This window comes from Bos mutus, chromosome 12, assembly GCF_027580195.1.
Source record: "Bos mutus isolate GX-2022 chromosome 12, NWIPB_WYAK_1.1, whole genome shotgun sequence".
Taxonomy (NCBI): Eukaryota; Metazoa; Chordata; class Mammalia; order Artiodactyla; family Bovidae; genus Bos; species Bos mutus.
Genome location: NC_091628.1, coordinates 22,598,474 through 22,620,036, shown reverse-complemented (window position 1 = coordinate 22,620,036; position 21,563 = coordinate 22,598,474). Strand labels below are relative to the sequence as shown.

Here is a 21,563-nt window from a genome sequence, read left to right as displayed (position 1 = left end):
TTCCATTAGATACGTAGGAGATATGTTGGCTTGGCTCCATCAAGCTACTGCTTCTGAGAAAGAACACCTCGAAGCTCTTCTGAAGCATGTAACTGCACAAGGTGGGTCAGCCGGCGGCTCCTGCTCGTCTGAGAGGTAGCACATCACACAGGATGTCTCTGTTTCTGTTCTCGCTGCTGTTTTTCGTGGAGATAAACTCTTTACCCGAGGTGGTTCAGTAAGCGGCCTAATTAGTCTTACTTTCTCTAGTTTCCCTTTTCCGGTGAATTCCTCTCCATCACTTTAACTGATAACATTTTTATACTGGACCTTTGGGGCCTTCCCTAGTGAGCCAGGACCCCTCTGCTCCGCTTTCAAGGTGCCTCTGGAGTGCCTGGTGTACGTTGTCTCAGATCTTGTACAGCACTATCCTCTAAAGGCAAAAGGGGATGTTGTCTCCGTGTTGTCTGCAAGCACACAGACTCAGTGACTTTTCTTAAGGTCATGAAGCTCCTACTTCTTTCTTTTCTATTAATACTACTCAGCCCCTTTTTTCATTCTCATGCGACTGTTTCACAACTTTTTGAATAATTGCCTATGTACTGAATGTACTTAAAATTTTTGTCGTAATTTCAAAGAAGAAAAATGATTATTTTTGAGTTGCTAACATCTGTTTGCAGAATTTCCAGTCTTTTTAGTTGTGACTATCTTGAGATGCCTGTGATAGACGGGGTTAGTGGATAATTAAGATGTTCTGGTTTTGATAGGAAGGGAAGGGACGTGTTGGGAGGGGTGTCACTTGCCTGTCTTGCATGGCGTGGCCCCACACCATGCTGGTTCATCAGGTCATCTTCCAGGAGAGGCCAGTGTGCAAAGGGGTGCAGGACTCAAGCTCCTCATTGATGCTGAGACTAGATTCAGCATCTGTGATAGACTCGCACACAGTCTGCACTGTTTAAAGTTGTTTTCTGTTATCCTCATAACCCAATTTAAAAGAATGTATTTCTTAAAAGCTGTTAGTAAAGTATACATGAGAGGCTGCCTTAAGAGGCAGGAAGAAAATAATTGGAGTTAGAAATAGGTTCTTCCGTGGGAATGGCATGAATTCTTCTAAACTTCAGTTTCTCCATCTGTGAAAATGAAGGTGGTTACAAGCTGTACATGTCCAAGTACACGGTACAGACCTTGGGAAGTGGTCAGTAGTTAGTAAATGTCAGTTTTTCCATTAAATTGTAAGGTGTGTTTTCCATCTTATACCTGCAGTTTGTGTGCTTAGTACATCTGCCTAGAATAAGGAGTTTGTGGAACAGATCCTAATACATCTACTCATCACCTCCTTCAGTTAATTAATTTCACAATCTTTTTTCATTAATCAGCAGTCAAATGAATTGATAAAGCTTTAGGTTCAGATATTAATATAGTTAGTAATATCCTAAAAGATATTGAACTTAATAAAATACCACTAATGATTATTTTAAATGTTTATCATTAATCGCAGATATTAGTGTTTGTTGTTTTTTTTGTACTTCTGTGAAACAGTGCTATATGAAAAAAATTTCAGTTATGTTATAATTAACCGTAGGTGTTGAAGAAAATATTCAAGAAGTTGTTGGCCATATCACTGAGGGTGTGTGCAGACCTCTAAAGGTAAAATACTTTGATATATTATATAAAATATTTTATATATGTTATATGGTTAAATTATTGCCTTATTTGGAGTTTAAATAAATAGCCACTTGAGCTGTAATTTTGTCAAATTAACACATTAATGTCAGATAATAAAACTTACTTTAAAATAATCATTGCCAATTTTCTATGCAAGGTTTTTGTATACTATTACATGTATTTATAATGTAAAATATTTTAGCAGATCATGTTCATTGGTATTACGACATACTCTAAAATCTAAATGCTTTCAAAAGTGTTTATTGAACATCTCCTACATATGTATTATTCTTCTGAGTGCTGCAGAGATGTAAAGGGACTAGAAAATACAATATCTGTGTTTAGAATCTAATTAGAAAATAAGAAGATATAATGTTTTCTGCAGCTTAAGCATAGATGTAGTGTAATATGTAAGTAAGCACATTCAGTGTAGTTTAAATTGTATTTGTTAGTTAGGGAATGTGAAGTAAGGGAAAGATTAGTGAAGGATGGATTTTAATTAGAAAGATTCCCGGTAGTTAATCTTGAGCATTTCAAGTTAATTTTGAACTATAGCTGAGATACTGCCCTGGTAGTAGTATAATTAGACAAATATGTTGGAGCCAACTCAAGATCCATCCACTTTCCTGTTCTCTAATTAATATTAAAAGAAACTTGGTTTAGTTGTTTAAAGGTAAAACTTTTTTCATTTTTTTCCCCCTACTGTTGGTTCATAGAGCAGTACCTTTTTACTGATAATTTTAGGCATGTAATTTTAGTTCAGTTTATTGCTGAACTAAATTCCATTATATGCTGGTTAGAAAAACCTCAAAATGATCTCATTGTATGGATTATTTCTGATAGCGTTGCCTTGAGCCAAATTCTGTAGGTAATGGATCATTTGTTCATAGAGTATACCTGTGTTAAATTTTTTGTGTTGTTACTTAAAGAAGTTTGTGATTTCTATAATCATGAAATTTAATCTCTTTAATGCTGTTCACACCACATGTGATTAATGAAGAAAAAGTTACACTTTTAAGAAATGTTTAATTTTTTGTCACATGTTTTAATAGGTTCGAATTGAACAAGTAATAGTTGCTGAACCTGGGGCAGTTTTATTATATAAAATTTCTAACCTCCTCAAATTTTACCACCACACAATCAGGTAAGTGGAATGGTTAAATGTGCTCATTAAATCCCATGTCGTACTTCATTTCCGTTGGAACACAGTGTAGTAGTTGTGTGTGTGTGTGTTCTATTTGCTGACTAAGTGTAAACTAGTAGAACCTCCACACCATGTGAGTCAGTATTTGCATATTATACATGTTGTAGTTTGAGTCCGTTATTTCCTTTTTCCTTTCTTTTCCAGGTGTAACTGTACACACACACTCACAAACACACATTTGCACTCGCACAGCTTATGTAGCAGTATAAGTCTATAATAGAAGTATTTTTTGAGTCCTTCTGTATTCGAGATCCATGGCACTTAAAGCAACTCTATATTATACTCAGAACAGGGCATAATTAGTAAAATGTCCTATTCTGGATGTAAATAACATAAATTCTTCTTTAACATTTAGTTTTCCATTAGTGGTAAAACAGAATCATAGCTTTATCTTCTCTCAGTAATATTAATAGCTATCTTATCTTCTCTAAATTAAAGTGATTTTATCTGATTAGAAACCACTTACTTATCTAAAATACAATCTTTGACTCCAAAATTTGCATTCATTTCACGATGCATATATCTTTTGACAGCATATGTACACTTGAGCCCTGTTGTAAATGTAAGACCATGTTATATGTGAGTTGTGGTAAAACAATGGTGTTCCAAGCTATATTTTTGATAGTCTATTAAAAAATCATTTTAGATGACTTTTTATAAGCATGCCAGTATCAGGAACAGAAGAATCACTTTCAGTACATGAATAGAATAAAATTGCAAATTGTTTTATATACATGGTTGTGTTACAGTCTGCAAAAAATGAGAAACCCCACTGGACAAGTCTAAGAAATATCCTTGTAGGAGAAAATTGAGAATTATAGGATGTACAGTAGTTATTTAAAAATGTTACCAAATTTTTCATGATTATTTTAAATATACTTTTTTGGCAGCTGTATAATCATACTTTATAATTTGAAGATGTGTTACTGATATGGCATAAGTTTTATTTAAAAAAGCTCAGTATTAATAATATTTTCTCTATAGAGCTACTGATGGAATGGCTTCCTTTAAATTAAAAGCAGATCTTCTTTTAATCTTCAGATAATCAAAACATGCATTTACTGTAATAGCGGAAAAATAGCCACGTGGATTTTTGCATGCTATAAGGGTTTAGTCTAACCCACTGCTTTTCTAAGAGATCATGAGATATTGAAAACACTGTAGTTTGCTTTCATTTGTTCGTCACCTAACCTAAAAGAAAAAAAACTCATTTCTGTATGAAACTAGAGTAATTGTTTTAGTTCACAGGTTATATTCTATATAAAAACTTTTATTTAAATCTAGATCTTTTAAAAGAATTCTACCCAGTTATAGAGCTAAATTGTTTAGACCTGCTTTGCAACCAGAAATATTCTTTGCTTTTAGTGGCATTATTGGAAATAGCGCAACTACATTGTTGACTACCATTGAAGAAATGCATTTGCTGAGCAAAAAAATATTCTTCAACAGCTTAAGTCTTCATGCCAGTAAGTTAATGGACAAGGTATGTTTGAAAAATGCAATTCTTATACTGTGTGAGTCTTTCACATTTAAAAATGCTGTTTTACTGTTTTTACATTGGTGACAGTTTTTTTCCCATTTCATTTAGTGTTCTCTTGAGTTCTTCCTATGAACAAGAAAGTTCATTTCGGGATGGCTTACTGGATGTAGGCTTATAGTCTGTTTTTGGAACAGTATAACATCGAGTCATAGTTGGAAGTAGAATCTCAAAGCCCTAGTTTTACTACCATTTTTCAATAACCCACAATTTGTAATTAAAGCAGACTTTCTGTGTTTAATAGGTCAGAACTAAAATGACATACAGATTGAAAAACTGGGACTTTTAATAAATACTTTTTCTAAACAGCTGGCATATATTTTTACACTGGTGGTCTAGCTTTTTCCTTATGGAATTTATGTTCCTTTGAGTTATATACTACAATTATGAAACAAGTAGGATAATAAAGAATTCCATAAAAGCAAAGAAAAAAAAATGAAACAACAAACAAAAACCTGAAAGAGTTCTGTAAGAGCTAGTATTTTACACTGAGCATTGCGTTGTGCAAAAGTAAATTGGTGAGACCTTAGGGAATGGGTTTATAACAATCAAATCCTTCTTTGTTTTTGTTTCATTATTAACGACTCAGGTTTTTCAGGGATGTATCACAGTCACCATTTTTGTTTTAAATTATGCTGCTCTATCCAATTGCCTGGTTATATTAGACGCAGGTTTGTAGTATGGTGTTGAGCAGTCAGTAGCAATCCAGTTTAGAGGCCCTGGATTTTACATTCCTAAGCTGAGGGAAACTTTTAAGAGTCTACTGTCTGACCCTAACATAGGATTCAAATTTTCTGGAAAAGCAGCATGAATTTGTGGAGATGAAGTATTTCACTTATGTGTTTTCCTGTACCACCAGAAGTTTACTAACAGGTAGTCTGTTCTTGTTTTAGATACAGTTATATAAGTTATTATTTAGACACAATTTTTCTAAAATCATCCATCCATGACACAAAACTGTTGCTTGCTAATGAGAGCACAAGGGCAAACAGTGAAGGTCTGTTGGTCTCAGCTTGCTCTTCCATTCGTGGAAAACAGTCTGATAAATCAGTGCTTACTGTAGCATCCCGTGCTTTATGGCAGACATCCCCAATGTGTTATGCTGGCACGTGAGGGAAGGATACTAGTTTAGCTCAGTCGCTCAGTCATGTCCGACTCTTGGACTGTATGGACTACAGCACGCCAGGCCTCCCTGTCCATCACCAACTCCCAGAACTTGCTCAAACTCACTTCCGTTGGGTCTGGATGCCATCCAACCATCTCATCCTCTGTCGTCCCCTTCTCCTCCTGCCTTCAATCTTTCCCAGCATCAGGGTCTTTTCCAATGAGTCAGTTCTTTGCATCAGGTGGCCAAAGTATTGGAGTTTCAGCTTCAGCATCAGTGCTTTCAATGAATATTCAGGACTGATTTCTTTCGAGATTGACTGGTTTGATCTCTTTGAGGTCCAAGGGACTCTGAAGAGTCTTTTGCAACAGCACAGTTTAAAAGCATCAGTTCTCCGGCACTCAGCTTTCTTTACACTCCAACTCTCACATCCATACATGACTACTGGAAAAACCAAAGCTTTGACTAGATGGACCTTTGTTGGCAAAGTAATGTCTCTGCTTTTTAATATACTGTCTAGGTTTATCATAGCTTTTCTATGATAGCTTTTAATTAAAAGGAGCAAGATCTTTTAATTTCATGACTACAGTCACCATCTGCAGTGATTTTTGGAGCCTCCAAAAAATTAGTCTCTCGCTGTTTCCATTGTTTCCCCATCTATTTACTGTGAAGTGATGGGACTGGATGCCATGATCTTGGTTTTTTGAATGCTGAGTTTTAAGCCAACATTTTCACTCTCCTCTTTCACTTTTATCAAGAGACTCTTTAGTTCCTCTTTGCTTTCTGACATAAGGGTGGTGTCATCTGCGTACCTGAGTTTATTGATATTTCTCCCTGCAATTTTTATTCCAGCTTGTGCTTCATCCAGCCCAGCATTTCTCATGATGTACTCTGCATGTAAGTTAAATAAGCAGGGTGACAATATACAGCCTTAATGTACTCTTTTCTGAATTTGGAACCAGTCTGTTGTTCCATGTCCAGTTCTAACTATTGCTTCTTGACCTGCATATAGATTTCTCAGGAGGCATTGTAAGGTGGTCTGGTATGCCCATCTCTTTCAGAATTTTTCAGTTTGTTGTGGTCCACACAGTCAAAGGCTTTGGCCTAGTCAGTAAAGCAGATGTAGATGTTTTTCTGAAATTCTCTTGCTTTTTTGATGATCAACGGATGTTGGCAATTTGATCTCTGATTCCTCTGCCATTTCTAAATCCGGCTTGAACATCTGGAATTTCACAGGTTATGTACTGTTGAAGCCTGGCTTGGAGAATTTTGAGCGTCACTTTGCCAGCATGTGAGATAAGTACAGTTGTACATTTGTTTGAACATTCTTTAGCTTCGTCTTTCTTTGAGATTGGAATGAAAACTGACTTTCTTCAGTCCTGTGGCCACTGCTGAGTTTTCCAAATTTATTGACATATTGAGTGCAGCACTTTCACAGCATCATCTTTTAGGATTTGAAAGAGCTCAACTGGAATTCCATCATTTCCACTATTTTTGTTCATAGTGGTGCTTGCTAAGGCCCATGTGACTTCGCATTCCAGATGTCTGGGTCTAGGTGAGTGATCACACCATCATGGTTATCTGGGTCATGAAGATCTTTTTTGTATGGTGGTTCTATGTATTCTTGCCATCTCTTTTTAATATCTTCTGCTTCTGTTATGTCCATGCCACTTCTGTCCTTTATTGTGCCCATCTTTGCTTGAAATGTTCCCTTGGTATCTCTCATTTTCTTGAAGAGATCTCTAGTCTTTACCATTCTGTTGTTTTCCTCTATTTCTTTGCACTGATCGCTGAAGAAGGCTTTCTTACCTCTCCTTGCTAGTCTTTGGAACTCTGCATTCAAATGGGTATATCTTTCCTTTTCTCCTTTGCCTTTAGAGGAGGAGTATATGTGTCCATAATAATATACATATACAGAGGGGTAGCTTTCCAGAGAGGGAGTTACAAGAATTGAACTTTGAAGAACATAGGGGATTAGATAGGTGAAAAGGTGGGTGAGTAGAGGTCATCCTAAGTAGAGGAAACAAAAAGAATATGTAACTCTTTGTTTAATGAGACAGGATGGAATGTAGACAGAGAGGTCAGGTTGCAGACAGGGTAGTGAAGGGATTATCATTGAAGTAGTTTTTATGAAAATACATACTCTAAGGGAAGAGCCATAAGGGGACAGATTCTTGAAGGGTAAAGGTAAGTCTTCAAAAGTTGGTGACTGATAGAATGTGGTTAAATCAGAGGAAAGAGTTCAAAAATAATTCCTAAGTTCCCAACCTGGGAATATTGATACTAATTGCAAGTATCTGGAATAAAGAGAAAGTGCAAAATGTAGGGGATAAGATGACGATATGGTCTAAATTAGACAAGACACACGTGGGATATCCTCCTATATAGTCAGTCTCATCCAGCAGGGAGCCGTGCATTTGGATTTACAGGGTTTTGTGTGTAAAGAGTTGAATCCATGGGTTTGTATGAGGTCACTAGGAATCACGTTTAATGAGAGTAGGGCTTCTAGGACACAGTCTTGAGAAACAGTAGCATTTAAGAGAAGAAGGTAAGCCCAACAATGGTGGGATTCTGAAGAAGGTTGGAGAGGCAGGAGAGAAATGAGAAGAGGATTTTATCAGAAAAGCCAGGAGAATAGAGGGGAAAGCATGGTTGGTGGCACATACTGTAGGAAGAGTTCTGTTAAAAAAGAGGCAGCAGGTGTGTTATCTTTGTCAATATTAGGTGATCCATGACTTACTGAGGACAGTTTTATTCATGTGGTGGGGGCAAGAGCCAGATTGCAATATGGGAAAAGCACAGGAGAGTATTACCCAAAGCTTTACTAATTGGAAAACATAGGAACTAAAAAAAACTAAAAGCAAAATGTAGGAGGCATTCTTATCGTGAAATCTGAAAAGAGAATAATAAAGCAGAATGGTAAAAGGAAAAATGGACATACATTTCTACAGTCAATTAGAAAACAAAAACAAAATTGCTTATTTGTTGAAAAGATCAACAAAATTGACAGCCTTCTAGCAATTCTTTAAGCAGTGACAAAATTTAAAATTATAATATCAGAATTGGAAATAATAACCAGAGAGGAGGACTAAAACTTATTAGATATTTAATCAAATTATTGAGGGAAAATATTAGTAAATGAGAAAGTAGAAGTACTTCCTTTACCATATAAAGATTAATAAAACTAACAGCCAATATCATGATTAACATAGAAGCACTATTACTATGTTTCTGTTTAAGTCAAGAAAGGACACAACAAGAATACTTGCCAAGAACTGCTTATTTAAATAACAGTCCAGATAAAGTAATGAGAGATACAAACATTTTAAAGGAAGAAATAGGGGATTATTTGTGATGCTCTGATTGTACTTCAAAAACTCAAGGAATACAATTGGTGACAAGATCAATATACAAGGATAAATAATTTTCGGGGAATTTGGCAATGTAGAAATCTGGCAACCAGGGAATTTGGGGAATTTGGCAACTAGGAATCTGTCTTTACACCTTAGACAACTGCATTAGCAGAATTTGTCCACTGTAACTATTTTGGAACTCTGGAGTCTACTGAAGAATTGCAAATTCTAGGGGAAGGCTTGAATTATAAATTGCAGTCAGTTTTGGTCAACTTCAACTCTCAGCACACTTGCAGCTACCCATCTCCCACCCGCAGGGCTGTGGGGCAGCTGTGCACTTGTTCCTTGAGTGCCTTGCACACAGCTTGTAGAGCCAGGGTGGATAAAAAGGACCCTGTCTTCTGTACCTCTGGGATCTGCTCTCATCCCAGAGCTGTGAAGAGGAGGGTGGCCATTGTTTCTGCACCTCCGCGTTGTGACAGACTCCTCCTCCTAAATTGGTCAGTTGGCTAAATTGACTTCCTGGTGATTTCAAAGGTTAGCGCATTTTTTCTACCCGCTTAATGTTTTTTCTTTTTCCCATAATGGGAGTCAGACATTAAAAACATTTAAAAACAACTGTATATACAAGGAAAATTAAAAAGTAACCACATGTTCAGGGAAAGGAGCAGGCTCAGAAAGACCTGAGAACTTTAGTTTACACCTCAGCCTGATCCTTGGCACAGAGATAGCCTACTAGTTTAAAAAAAAAAAAAAGGTAAAAGAAATGGCACCCCCTGGAGAAGGGAGAGAATTTATTTCCAGGGTTAACAAATAGTGTTTTCAGCAAAAAATCACAGGGCACACAAACAGGGAAATGTGGCCCATTCAAAGCAAATACCTTCCTGCAAAAGACTTGCTGGCACATCTACCAGCCAGACTTGAGAACAGTTATGTTAAACACGAGTCAGGAGAACAGTGTGTGAACAAAATGGAAATACCTGCCAAGAGTTAGAGAATCTCAAAAAGAAATTCTGGAGTTGAAAAGTATAGCTAGCAAACCAAATGAAGTCCTCAGAAAAGATTATACATCCTGACCAACTGGGATTTATTCCTGGATTGGAGGGATAGTTCAGCAAGTGAAAGTCAGTCAGTCATAATTACCACATGGATTGTTTTTTCAAGTCCTTTGCCATTTTCCTACTAAGTTGTATCTTATTCTTGTTATTTTCTGATATTGTTATACATTATGAATATTAAGTGTCATATATATTACAAATCTTTTCTCCATGTCATCATTTACCTTTTGATTTTGCCTGTAGTATATTCTGATACATCCCTTTTAATGTTTATACCATAAAATCTAACATTTTTTTTTCTCTATTGTTTCTCCTTTGGGAACTTGCTATAAAACGTACTTCAAAAACTTTCCCACATCAATAAAATATATATAGAATTTATTATATGCTAAAGCTAATATCTATTAGTGGGAAAGTGTTAGAGTATTTAATAAGCATGTTCTTAGGTTTTTCTGTAATTTCACTTTTATATTGAATTTTTAATCTACATAAAGTTTATTTTTGTCCATGTGGGGAAAGAAGGATCACATTTATTTTTCTCAAATGGTTATACATTTATTTTGTTTTATTTTCATTCAAAAAACCCACTAAGTTCTGTATTTCTCTTATAAAGTTAAAATGAAAGTTGCAGGAAAATACAATGGTTAATACAAGGAAAATTTTAAGTGTGGTGTCTTGCAGCTAAATTCTAGAACAGAATAGGATAAAAACAGGGAAAGAAAGAATTGTAATTTGAACATCAGATCAGATCAGTCGCTCAGTCGTGTCCGACTCTTTGCGACCCCATGAATCACAGCACGCCAGGCCTCCCTGTCCATCACCAACTCCCGGAGTTCACTCAGACTCACGTCCATCGAGTCAGTGATGCCATCCAGCCATCTCATCCTCTGTCGTCCCCTTCTCCTCCTGCCCCCAGTCCCTCCCAGCATCAGAGTCTTTTCCCATGACTCAACTCTTTGCAGGAGGTGGCCAAAGTACTGGAGTTTCAGCTTTAGCATCATTCCTTCCAAAGAAATCCCAGGGCTGATCTCCTTCAGAATGGACTGGTTGGATCTCCTTGTAGTCCAAGGGACTCTCAAGAGTCTTCTCCAACACCACAGTTCAAAAGCATCAATTAAGTACCAATTAATACTGCAGCCTATGTGAGATTAGGTGAATGAAATTATTATTTATTGTTATCAATAATTATGCCCTGAAATGTTTTTCTTAGATATGAATTGGGTAATAGGCATATTTTAACATTACATTGAGATTGGAATATGATACTGTTTATAGCTCATGTGTTACTTATATGTACACAACCATTTCAGGTTTCTTTCAGAAAATCTTACTTTCTCCAAATTTTAATGTTCCATATTTTATGTTAAGTATACTATCATCTTATTCTGCCTCTTATAAACCATTCATCTCTTCCAAGAAGATATAGCCTTATGAGGAAAACATGTATTGCAGAATGGTCTTCACTACCAAAGCACCCAGTTTTTGTTAATAGAATTTTAAAGTGGATTATAAAATTGTTAGGAAGAATAGCTTTTATATAAAGATATAGCCAGAAACGAACTCTTTTATGATTCCTTTTTTGCTTTTAAAAAGACACATTTGGGAGCTAATTCTTTATCTGGTATGCTAAAGGAAAATTCAAGGACATTATTTAATTGAAAGATGTACCTTTTCCCTAACAAAGTGTTTGAAGCCCTTCAGTAGTCAAGTGTGTGTACTCCCTTGTTTATCAGGCTCTCCTGAAACATTCATAGCTGTGCATCTAGCAAAATCTAAAGGATCCCCTAAGAGATACAGTGTCATATCAGTTTTAGCTAGAGAGGCATTTTCTGAAAAGTTCTTTTCACTATAGTAATTCAATACTAATTTAAAGGGTATATTTTATCATAAATGAAACCCATATCAAATTAATAGTAAGCAGGGTTGATTTGCCTAGCACTCTGAAAAGAAAATCTAAATGGTCCTTTAAATTTTGATTTAAATTCTTGGATATCACTCCTGTTTAGAATGTCTTATTACTGTTCAAATTGTAGTTCTTGGAGGAGTAGCTTGGGCATCATGTCGGAGTTTATTAGTTTAGCTGAGAAGAAGAACCTCAGGCACCTGAGATTAAGATTCAGACCTGCTGAATCAGAATGTGCATTTAACCAGATTCCCTGGTCATTCGTTTGCATCTTAAAGTTTGAAAAATGCTTTTTAAGAGGAATACTTCGAGATTTACATTATTCCTTACAGATTATTCTGCCAGGAAAAACAGACAAAAACAATCTTTTCAGCCAAAATGCTTTTGAAATTTTAAATAAAACTATGTGAAAAAGTTGTAATTTTTTTGACATTTCAAACATTAACTTGTACTCTTAAATTTCTTTTGAATAATTTTATTGACTTAAAATTGTAATTCCATAAATAAGTAAGGTAAGAGGAAGCTTTCAGAGGAAATGGTTGTGGTATAGAATGTGGTGATAGTTTCAGTGTGTGTTACCGAGAGGGGCCTCATGTGCCCACAGGGCTGGAAAGCCAAACTCTGACCGTGGGTGTTTGGACCGAAGTAAGGGTTTATGTTGTCTAGTCAAGGCTATGGTTTTTCCTGTGGTCATGTATGGATGTGAGAGTTGGACTGTGAAAAGGCTGAGCGCCAAAGACTTGATGCTTTTGAACTGTGGTGTTGGAAAAGACTCTTGAGAGTCCCTTGGACTGCAAGGAGATCCAACCAGTCCATTCTGAAGGAGATCAGCCCTGGGATTTCTTTGGAAGGAATGATGCTAAAGCTGAAACTCCAGTACTTTGGCCACCTCCTGCGAAGAGTTGACTCATTGTAAAAGACTCTGATGCTGGGAGGGACTGGGGGCAGGAGGAGAAGGGGACGACAGAGGATGAGATGGCTGGATGGCATCACTGACTCAATGGATGTGAGTCTGAGTGAACTCCGGGAGTTGGTGATGGACAGGGAGGCCTGGAGTGCTGTGATTCATGGGGTCGCAAAGAGTCGGACACGACTGAGCGACTGATCTGATTTGATCTGAAGGGTTTATTTGCAGAGTGCCAAGCAAGGAGAACAGGCAGCTAATGCTCAAAAGATGGGAATTCCTCGATGGCTTTCAGGCAGGGTTTTTAAAGACAGTGTTAGGGGAAAGGATCTTAGGATGCATGACCAGCTTGTGGACCTTCTGATTGGTTATTGGTTATTGATTACTTTATTGGTGATAAGGTAACAGGGTGATGTTCTGGGAATCTTAACCTGCTGGTTCCAGCAGGAGTCTGTGTGTTTGTGATCAGCATGTAGTCACCATTCTCTGCCCGGATGGGGGTCTTACTTTCTCCAGAACAACTCAGAGTATGCATTGGATTGTTATCTATATCTTTTCAGGAGGAACTAGGAGTCCTGTGAGTCTGTTGTAATCATTAACCATTTGCTTCTGCTCTTGGAACTCAGGAAAGGCGTAGGAGACTAAAGCCTTTTGTTCCACAAACAGGAAATGGGGGACACGGAGGGGCTTTTGTACCTCGGAATGTCCTGTAGGGTCCTGCTTGGTTTCAGTCTCCCCTTTTCTTTGATACTCATCAGTCCTTAGGGGAACAAGGGCAGGACAAGAAAGGGAGTCTGGTTTTGGATAAGAGATCACTCATAAACTCAGTGAGGGAACTCAGTTGTAGGGGGACTTAGTTTCAAGTATATAGACCCTGAACCTGTACATATTGGGCCACAATATCTGAGACTGGGGCATGACAGGGAGTGGTGATTCTCAATTATAGTTGGGAAGTGCTGGTCTCTCTCTGAATTACTTTTTTCTTAAGACTAGGGCTGAACAGAATAGGCCATTTCAAATCCATATGAAAATATAATCCTAAATTCAAAGACTACTAAGTTTTTCCTCATAATTTTTTTTTTGTATTTTAAAAGTACAATTTCTACACTTCTGATATATTAATTCTGAGATAATCTAACAAAAACTTTTGTGTTACTTTCTGTGATTTTCATTAGTACAATAGAGAATAAACGATAGATGATAGATTTTGTAATGTGTCAGCCAGTGCTTTATGTCTTTCATATGAATGATTTTACTGTGAACTGGCATTTATTTAGACACTAAAATTTAGTAGAAAAATATAAGCAGTGTATAGGTCATCCTTTATTTTAGGTTGAACTCCCACCACCTGATCTTGGACCAAGTTCTGCCTTAAATCAGACGCTCGTGTTGCTGCGTGAAGTTCTAGCGTCTCATGATTCTTCAGTTGTGCCGTTAGATGCCCGTCAAGCTGATTTTGTGCAGGTGTGTTGTAAATTCACTCTTAATGACCATTGCTCCTTTAATGTAGATTCTGTTGGAATTCTGGCATTTCATAACCCATGTATCTTGACACCCCTTCTCAATGTTTTTTCCTTCAAATAGTAAACCATTTCCCATTAATTTAAAAAGTAATATATATTCAATGATGCTTAAGAGTTATAGTTTTTATGCCATTTAATCTCTTTCATATGTGCTTCTGTAAGTTGGTCCCTTCCTCTTTAGTTTGGCATTCACTGTGAAGTGCCGTTAACACAGACCTGTGTCACTGGTACAGAGATGAAGGGTCTGTTTAATTCTATTTCTCATTGTAGGTTTTATCGTGTGTCTTGGATCCTCTCCTCCAGATGTGTACTGTATCAGCCAGCCATTTGGGCACAGCTGATATGGCCACTTTCATGGTCAATTCACTATATATGATGAAGACGACATTAGCTCTGTTTGAATTCACTGACAGACGTCTGGAAATGCTGCAGTTCCAGGTTAATTTTGCCATAACATGACTGCTCACTGTGATAAAATCTTCTTTTTCCATACATGATCTCAGTTACTGGCTATAAGCTAACTTCAGTGACCTGATTTCTATGAATCCCTTGTTATAGTCTGATAATACCTCCCTTCCCCCCAGGCATATTCAGTATTTTAGTTTAGTTTGGGAGAAGCCAGGGTATGTAATGAGTAGGATATTTTATTCAAACCATAGTATGTGGTGGTAGACTGGAGCTTTTCTGACTAATTTGAACCATTACCCTGTATGCAGATTTCAGTTTCCGAACTGTGAATAACGTGCTATATTTTTCGAACTGCGGAACTTGTGCGGAAGGTGTTGCAAAGGACAGATACATTTTTATCTATGTGTAAATCAGTGTTAGGCACAACATTACAATTTGTTAAATCAACCATGCTGGTCCTTAAGCCAAATGGTCTCACTTAAGAGTCACAACAAAGCCATTTATAAAATTTACCAGACACTTGACTTCTGAGTTTGAAATAGTGATTTGGTAGATAAAATGTTTTAGAAAAACACAAAACTCTGAATCTTCTTTATTATCACAAGAATATAAACAGTTGGCAGTGGCTGCAGTAAAAATATATTGTTTTTGGTTTTTCCAAGGAATGAGTTTTGAGACCTCTAAATTCATGATATTTCCTGCTCTTTCTTTCTTTTCTTTTTTTTTTACAAAATATGAGGTATGATTAATTTTTCTTTCTTCCATAATTGTTTATGTATAACTAGTAAAAATCTTTAAAAAAAATTCATTGGTTTTTAATGTATTTATCACTAATTCAACCCCAAACTGCCATTTGTCTAAATCTGTTCCTGAAATGTGCAGATATATATCAGTTGTCCAACAATCTGTTTTATCATTAGTTATCCTTGTTTCTTAAATATCCCAAAGTTATTTTTTGCATCCCAAGAGGACACACCCTACCATGTGAGTGCTTATTAGGTCTGTATCATGCTTGCTGTTAGGCGGTGGCCAGTGCTGGTCTCATGGGCCAGACCAGAATCAGTGTGGAAGGACTGGGCAGTGGTGTGGCTGCTTGCTGGGAGGCATGCCCCTGCAGTAATGGTTTTCCCTGTTTAGTAAAAGAGTCTTGCTTTTCAGATCTTTTCTATCAATAGCCTGGTAATTTTCTTCCATTCTTAAACACTTCTTCCAGTGTTCTGAGAAATCCAGGCTAGTCTGATTCTCTTTAGTTTTGCAATAAACCTGTTTTATTCATGTGGAAGCTTATAAGGATTTTCCTTTGAGTTCAGATATTTCCTCGGGATATTTTTTAGTATGTCTCTTTTTTTGTTACTTCCATTTTGGACTTTGCAGAGCCATTTCAGTCTGAAGATTCAACCTTTTTTTTTTTTTTTTTTGCTCAAGGAAGTTTTCTGTTATCTTTAATTAATTATCACTTCTCCATCTGTTACTTTTTATATTCTGAATATAAAAAGCTTCTGTCCTTAGTTGGCTTTATCTCCTGAACTTGTCTTTTAATTTGTGTTTAAACCTCTTCACTTTAATATATTTCTTTGATATTTATTCTGTATTACTTATTATTCTTCATTTTTCTTTCAGACACTAATTTGGTTCTTAGTGGTAACTCTTTCATTAAATATTTATATTTGCAATCTTATTTTTCTTGGATTTTCAAAGAGACTAGTAAGTAAAGGTTCTAATTGTACTTTCTTGGGCATTCACTTGAAAAAAATTAAAGTGCCCTGTGTCTTTCAATCTACATGTGTTAGTCGCTCAGTCATGTGACTTTGCAACTCCATGGGCTGTATCCCACCAGGCCCCTCTGTCCATGGAATTTTCCAGGCAAGAATACTGGAGTGGGTTGCCATGCCCTTCTCCAGATCTTCCCAACCCAGGGATCGAAGCTGGGTCTCCCACATTGCAGGCAGATTGTTTGCTGTCTTAGCTACCTGTGTTACCTCAAGAAAAGACACTTGTTTTTGTTACTCTGGTGGCTTTCCTCTTAGAACGTATCACCTTTTTTAAACCAGTTTTAAGTTTTTTAAAGGGAGGGCCTCAGCTTCTGTAGAGGCTTGGACAATGGCAAGCATTCAGATGGGAACATCATCTGTTAATAGTGAACTGTGTCATTGGTAAACAGGTTGATAACAGTGAGGGAGGAACAGCAGGAAGAGCTCCAGGCTTTCAGGCCTGTACTGGTAAAGAGGAGGGAATTCCCTTCCTGGGAATTTGTCATCCCACAAAGGCAGTCTCCGCCTGTGACTTCTGCCCCCATTAGCCGTAGGTAGCTTCCCCAAGAACAGCAAAAGCAGGTAAGCGCATACAACTCCCACCTGCCAGCATAGTCTCTGTAGGCAGCCCCTGACTCTGACGCCTCTGACTAGTCTTCTGCTGGGTCCTCAGCCATCCCCTAGTTGTCCCAGATCTGCTTTCTTCAGGAGAACTTACAGCTTCAGCCCCTGTGGGATTTCCTCCGGGGCTCTCCAGATGGCATATCTGATTGGCTGAGTCAGTCCAGTAAGTTGGGAGCATGAGGCCGTGTGGATGTGAGGAACAGCGAGTCCTCATCCTCCCAGAATTCTTCCTAAGTATTTTATTTTACATTGTTGTTGTTGATGAGTAGTTTTTGTTTGTTTGCTTCATACTAGCTTTTAAAAGAGCTAAGAAGCAACTCAGTTTTTTTTGACTAGTCCCGGAATCCTCAAAGAAGACTTTCTTTCCATTTGTGAGAGGACTTCCTCTTTGAGGAAGGAAAAATCTTTATATAAGAGCAGTCCCTGTGCCTCAGCAAGGAACACGATGAAGAGCTAAGAGTCCAGGCTAGTCTACTTCTACTCTCATCAGTCCTATTCTTCTTTTAAAATGTTTTCTTTTAATTGTATTTTATTTTAGATTGAAGCACATTTGGACACACTTATAAATGAGCAAGCTTCTTATGTTTTAACCAGAGCAGGCTTGAGTTATATTTACAACACGGTACAGCAACATAAAGTTGAACAGGTAAGTACGTGGCTGTTTCTAACTAGAGAGAAATACCGATTTAGACTGTGTCTTCTAGAGCTAGACTCATTAGAATCTTGGCTTTGCCACTTAAAAGCAGTTTTTCACTGGGAAAGTGACCTGTCTCTGTTTCCTCATTTGTAAATTGAGGGTACTAATATCTGTAACATAGGGTTATTCTGAAGATTAAGTGAGATAATGCCTGTGTAGTGCTCAGATGACTACCTGAAATATGGTAGTGTCCCCAAATGTTAACTGTCCTTTTTACCATAGATAGTTTGGGTTAAAAGTAATGAAAATATACAAAAATTAGTATAGAAAAATGTATAAATTAATACAGTGGTAAATTTTTCAGAGTCCTTCATCACCATCAACTAATTGAATGCTTAGATTACTATATATAAATATCAGTCATTCCCCACTTTAATTTAGCAGATCATGGTCTATTATTTGGAAAGGTAAATACTTCTGGGGCATATGATCTTGTTCAGTTACGGAACTCCAGTAGAATTAGAACACGGAGTGGGAGAGAAGCCTAGGAAACCATGTAAGCATTTTTCTTTAAAAAGCAAAAAACTCTTTTAAATAACATTAAGATGAAGAATATTTTATAGCCCAGGAACTCTTAAGTGACACTCTCAAAGATCACAGGTTTTGAATTTTTTCTTTTGATAAGGTAATACGTTTCCACCAGAAGGAGCTGATTCTGCTACCTTTTTTATACTATCTAAAATTGTCAAAATGAGACTCTTAGAGTCCCTGTTTCTCACTGCCGTTTCTCAGTACTTAACTGCCCTTTTTTCTTGCTTATGATTTAATCTGAAGTATCCTGCCGTTTCATTGTTCGTAAACGTATGTGCTCCTCACTCCAACACCTATTATTGAGGACCTTCATGCTAGTTGTACAAAAATTAACAGGTCATAGTCCCTCTTTTAATTGAGGTTGAAGATGGGACCTTCTTTGGAAATAAACTAAATTTTCAAATTTTGGAAGTCTGCTAATGGACTGTATTTCATAAGTGAACTGTAACATATAGCACCTGTTTTCATCTTGTTTTTGGCCTTTTGTTCCCTAAGGGCCCTTTAGCTAATTTGCCCAACCTAGATTCTGTGGCACTGAAGGCTGCAATGGTAAGTACACAGTAAAGCATGTCAGTATACGTTTCCTTACGGAATGTTATTCTTACTCCTTCTCATGTGATAATTTGCTGTATTCACAACTGGTTCTGGGCATAATGATTGCACATGTATTCCTTTAAAGAGGTCTGATCAAGACAGACATTGGTAGTAATATCTCACTGTGCCCTAATAGTCGTATTATTCCTGTTTAAGTTTTCTTCAGTTTCAGAATTTTACTCCTAACCTAATGAAGAAACAGGAATGACAACATGAAGAAGTTAGGCTATATATCATTAGAGAAAACCACCAATAAGAGCTGCATTTATCATGCAACTAAATAAATGTATAAAGAATACAGTTGTGAATTGTGATAATGCTGTGAATTAAATTATGCAGGTCCAAAATCTCAGAGTCAACCCCTTCATCCCATTTACTATTAACCAAATCGTGATGATTTTGCTCTCTAATTTTCTCAGATATCTTCTCTTCTTTCCACTCCTGTTGCCCTTGTCTGAGATGCTGCAGGAGCTACCCGTTTGTTGCCCTTGCATCTGCTATGTACGACCTCCCCTTTGATTCTTTTTGCTGTGGCCAGAGTTAGCATCTTAAATTCAAATCAGATGATTTCCCCCCTTTCATTATTTCCCTCCTTTAATGGTTTTCATGATGCTTTTACAGTAGAAATTAGAATCTGTTAGAAAATCTTTCAAGTCCTACATGGACTGAGCTCTAGTAGCCATTCTTTCTCACCTAAGCCTTCATCCACTGTCCCCACTACGCACACACTTAACCTAATGTCAGTTCATCTTCACGATTTCACTTAAAATGTCCTTTGCTCAGAGATGCTTTTGCCAAACACAAAGATTAGATCTGTGTCATCCTGATGGATGTTTTTGTAGTATTGGTACCTTGGTTTTTCCTTTATTTACATTTGTTTACTACCTCTCTCACTAGACCATGAGCTCTGTGAAGCTAGGGATTGTCTTTTTTTGCTCACCATTATATTTACATTACGTTATAAGGTACCTTACCAATAACAGGTACTCGATGAATATTAATAATGAATAGATGAGCGAATGATTAACAGATACTCTGGATTTTAAAAAGTAAGGCAGACTTGAAATCTGATGACTTAACATCTTATTAATATTATTACCCAGAAGTTTGGTGAGGGAGATCAAAATGAATGGCTTGGATTTAAAATTTTAAAAGTAGATATTGCTGATACTGAGTACCTTAAAGAGTTGACACTTGCAGTCAATTTAGTTGGAATATATAAGAAATAACTCATTTTGATCACAAAGACCTCGTTATTTGGAATATGGGGTTTTTCCAAGGATTTAATCCTTAAAAAGGAATGATTACTAGGGAGGTCTGTTAGCAGATATGTGCACTTTGTGTTTTGAATTTCTCTGTTTCATTTAGGTTCAGTTTGATCGCTATCTGTCAGCTCCTGACAACCTGTTAATGCCACAGCTGAACTTTCTTCTAAGTGCCACAGTGAAGTAAGTATTTATTGGTCCCAATTATTAATAGTTGGTAAAGATTCACATACATTTCTTAGAAAAAAATTGTTTTTTTAAAAAAGGAGATTTAATCATTGAGGATTTATAGTTCTCAACCTCTCAGCACCCCTAAGAGATCTGACCTTACCCTGTTCATACTTGTTCCTTACATGTTTGTAGTTTGAAAGTGTCTGTTTAGTGAATGCTTTTTTTAAAAATAATGGGACTTATATAATTGAAGCTACAATGTGATAATATGAAGTTCCATTGTATTAATATAATGTCAAAATTGCACTGAATATGTGATGAAAAATTAGTAATATGTTCATTATGCAACATAGATGTCCTGCTGTTTAGATCATTTTGGACTCTGGAAGTTTCTATAAATATATTATAAAATTGTTCGATATCATGTATTAGAAATGTGTTCAAGACGAAGGACTATACATTAAAATATAAGGATATTACAATTAGAAGAAAGAGAAATTATACTGGGTGACTTTTCTTGATTTTAGCAAAAATATTGACAAAATTTTGTACAAGTAGGAAATCAGACATCTGTACTTTTTTTTCTTTCCATTCAGCTAGTGTATTAAGTGCCCTGTGTACCGGGCACTGCAGAGTAAGATTTAAAAGCCAGTTTCACTATCTTAATAGAGATTATAGTCTGACATGTCAATTACACACTTGAACAAATATTTACGTTCAGTTCAGTTCAGTCGCTCAGTCGTGTCCGACTCTTTGCGACCCCATGAATCACAGCACGCCAGGCCTCCCTGTCCATCACCAACTCCCAGAGTTCACTCAGACTCACGTCCATCGAGTCAGTGATGCCATCCAGCCATCTCATCCTCTGTCGTCCCCTTCTCCTCCTGCCCCCAATCCCTCCCAGCATCAGAGTCTTTTCCCATGACTCAACTCTTCGCATGAGGTGGCCAAAGTACTGGAGTTTCAGCTTTAGCATCATTCCTTCCAAAGAAATCCCAGGGCTGATCTCCTTCAGAATGGACTGGTTGGATCTGCTTGCAGTCCAAGGGACTCTCAAGAGTCTTCTCCAACACCACAGTTCAAAAGCATCAATTCTTCGGTGCTCAGCCTTCTTCACAGACCAACTCTCACATCCATACATGACCACTGGAAAAATCATAGCCTTGACTAGACAAAGTACAATAAAGAAAGAACTATGCAACTTGAAAAAAAATGCTTTAAATATCTGAAAGGATGTCATGGTACAGAGGTGGTCCACTTGCCTTCTGTTGTTCTGAGGAGCAATATGTAG

At 37.0% G+C, this 21,563-nt stretch overlaps 1 protein-coding gene across 1 annotated transcript in view; it reads left to right on the top strand.

The window, feature by feature from the left end:
- Nucleotides 1-21,563, top strand: part of COG6 (component of oligomeric golgi complex 6) — a 54,133-nt gene that overhangs the window by 20,594 nt on the left and 11,976 nt on the right. The window contains exons 10-18 of the mRNA XM_005900258.3: nt 10-101; nt 1,562-1,626; nt 2,697-2,788; nt 4,214-4,331; nt 14,041-14,172; nt 14,502-14,669; nt 17,553-17,660; nt 18,738-18,791; nt 20,205-20,284. Of these exons, the coding sequence (XP_005900320.1) occupies nt 10-101; nt 1,562-1,626; nt 2,697-2,788; nt 4,214-4,331; nt 14,041-14,172; nt 14,502-14,669; nt 17,553-17,660; nt 18,738-18,791; nt 20,205-20,284 (909 nt within the window). The remainder of the gene's footprint in view (nt 1-9; nt 102-1,561; nt 1,627-2,696; nt 2,789-4,213; nt 4,332-14,040; nt 14,173-14,501; nt 14,670-17,552; nt 17,661-18,737; nt 18,792-20,204; nt 20,285-21,563) is intronic.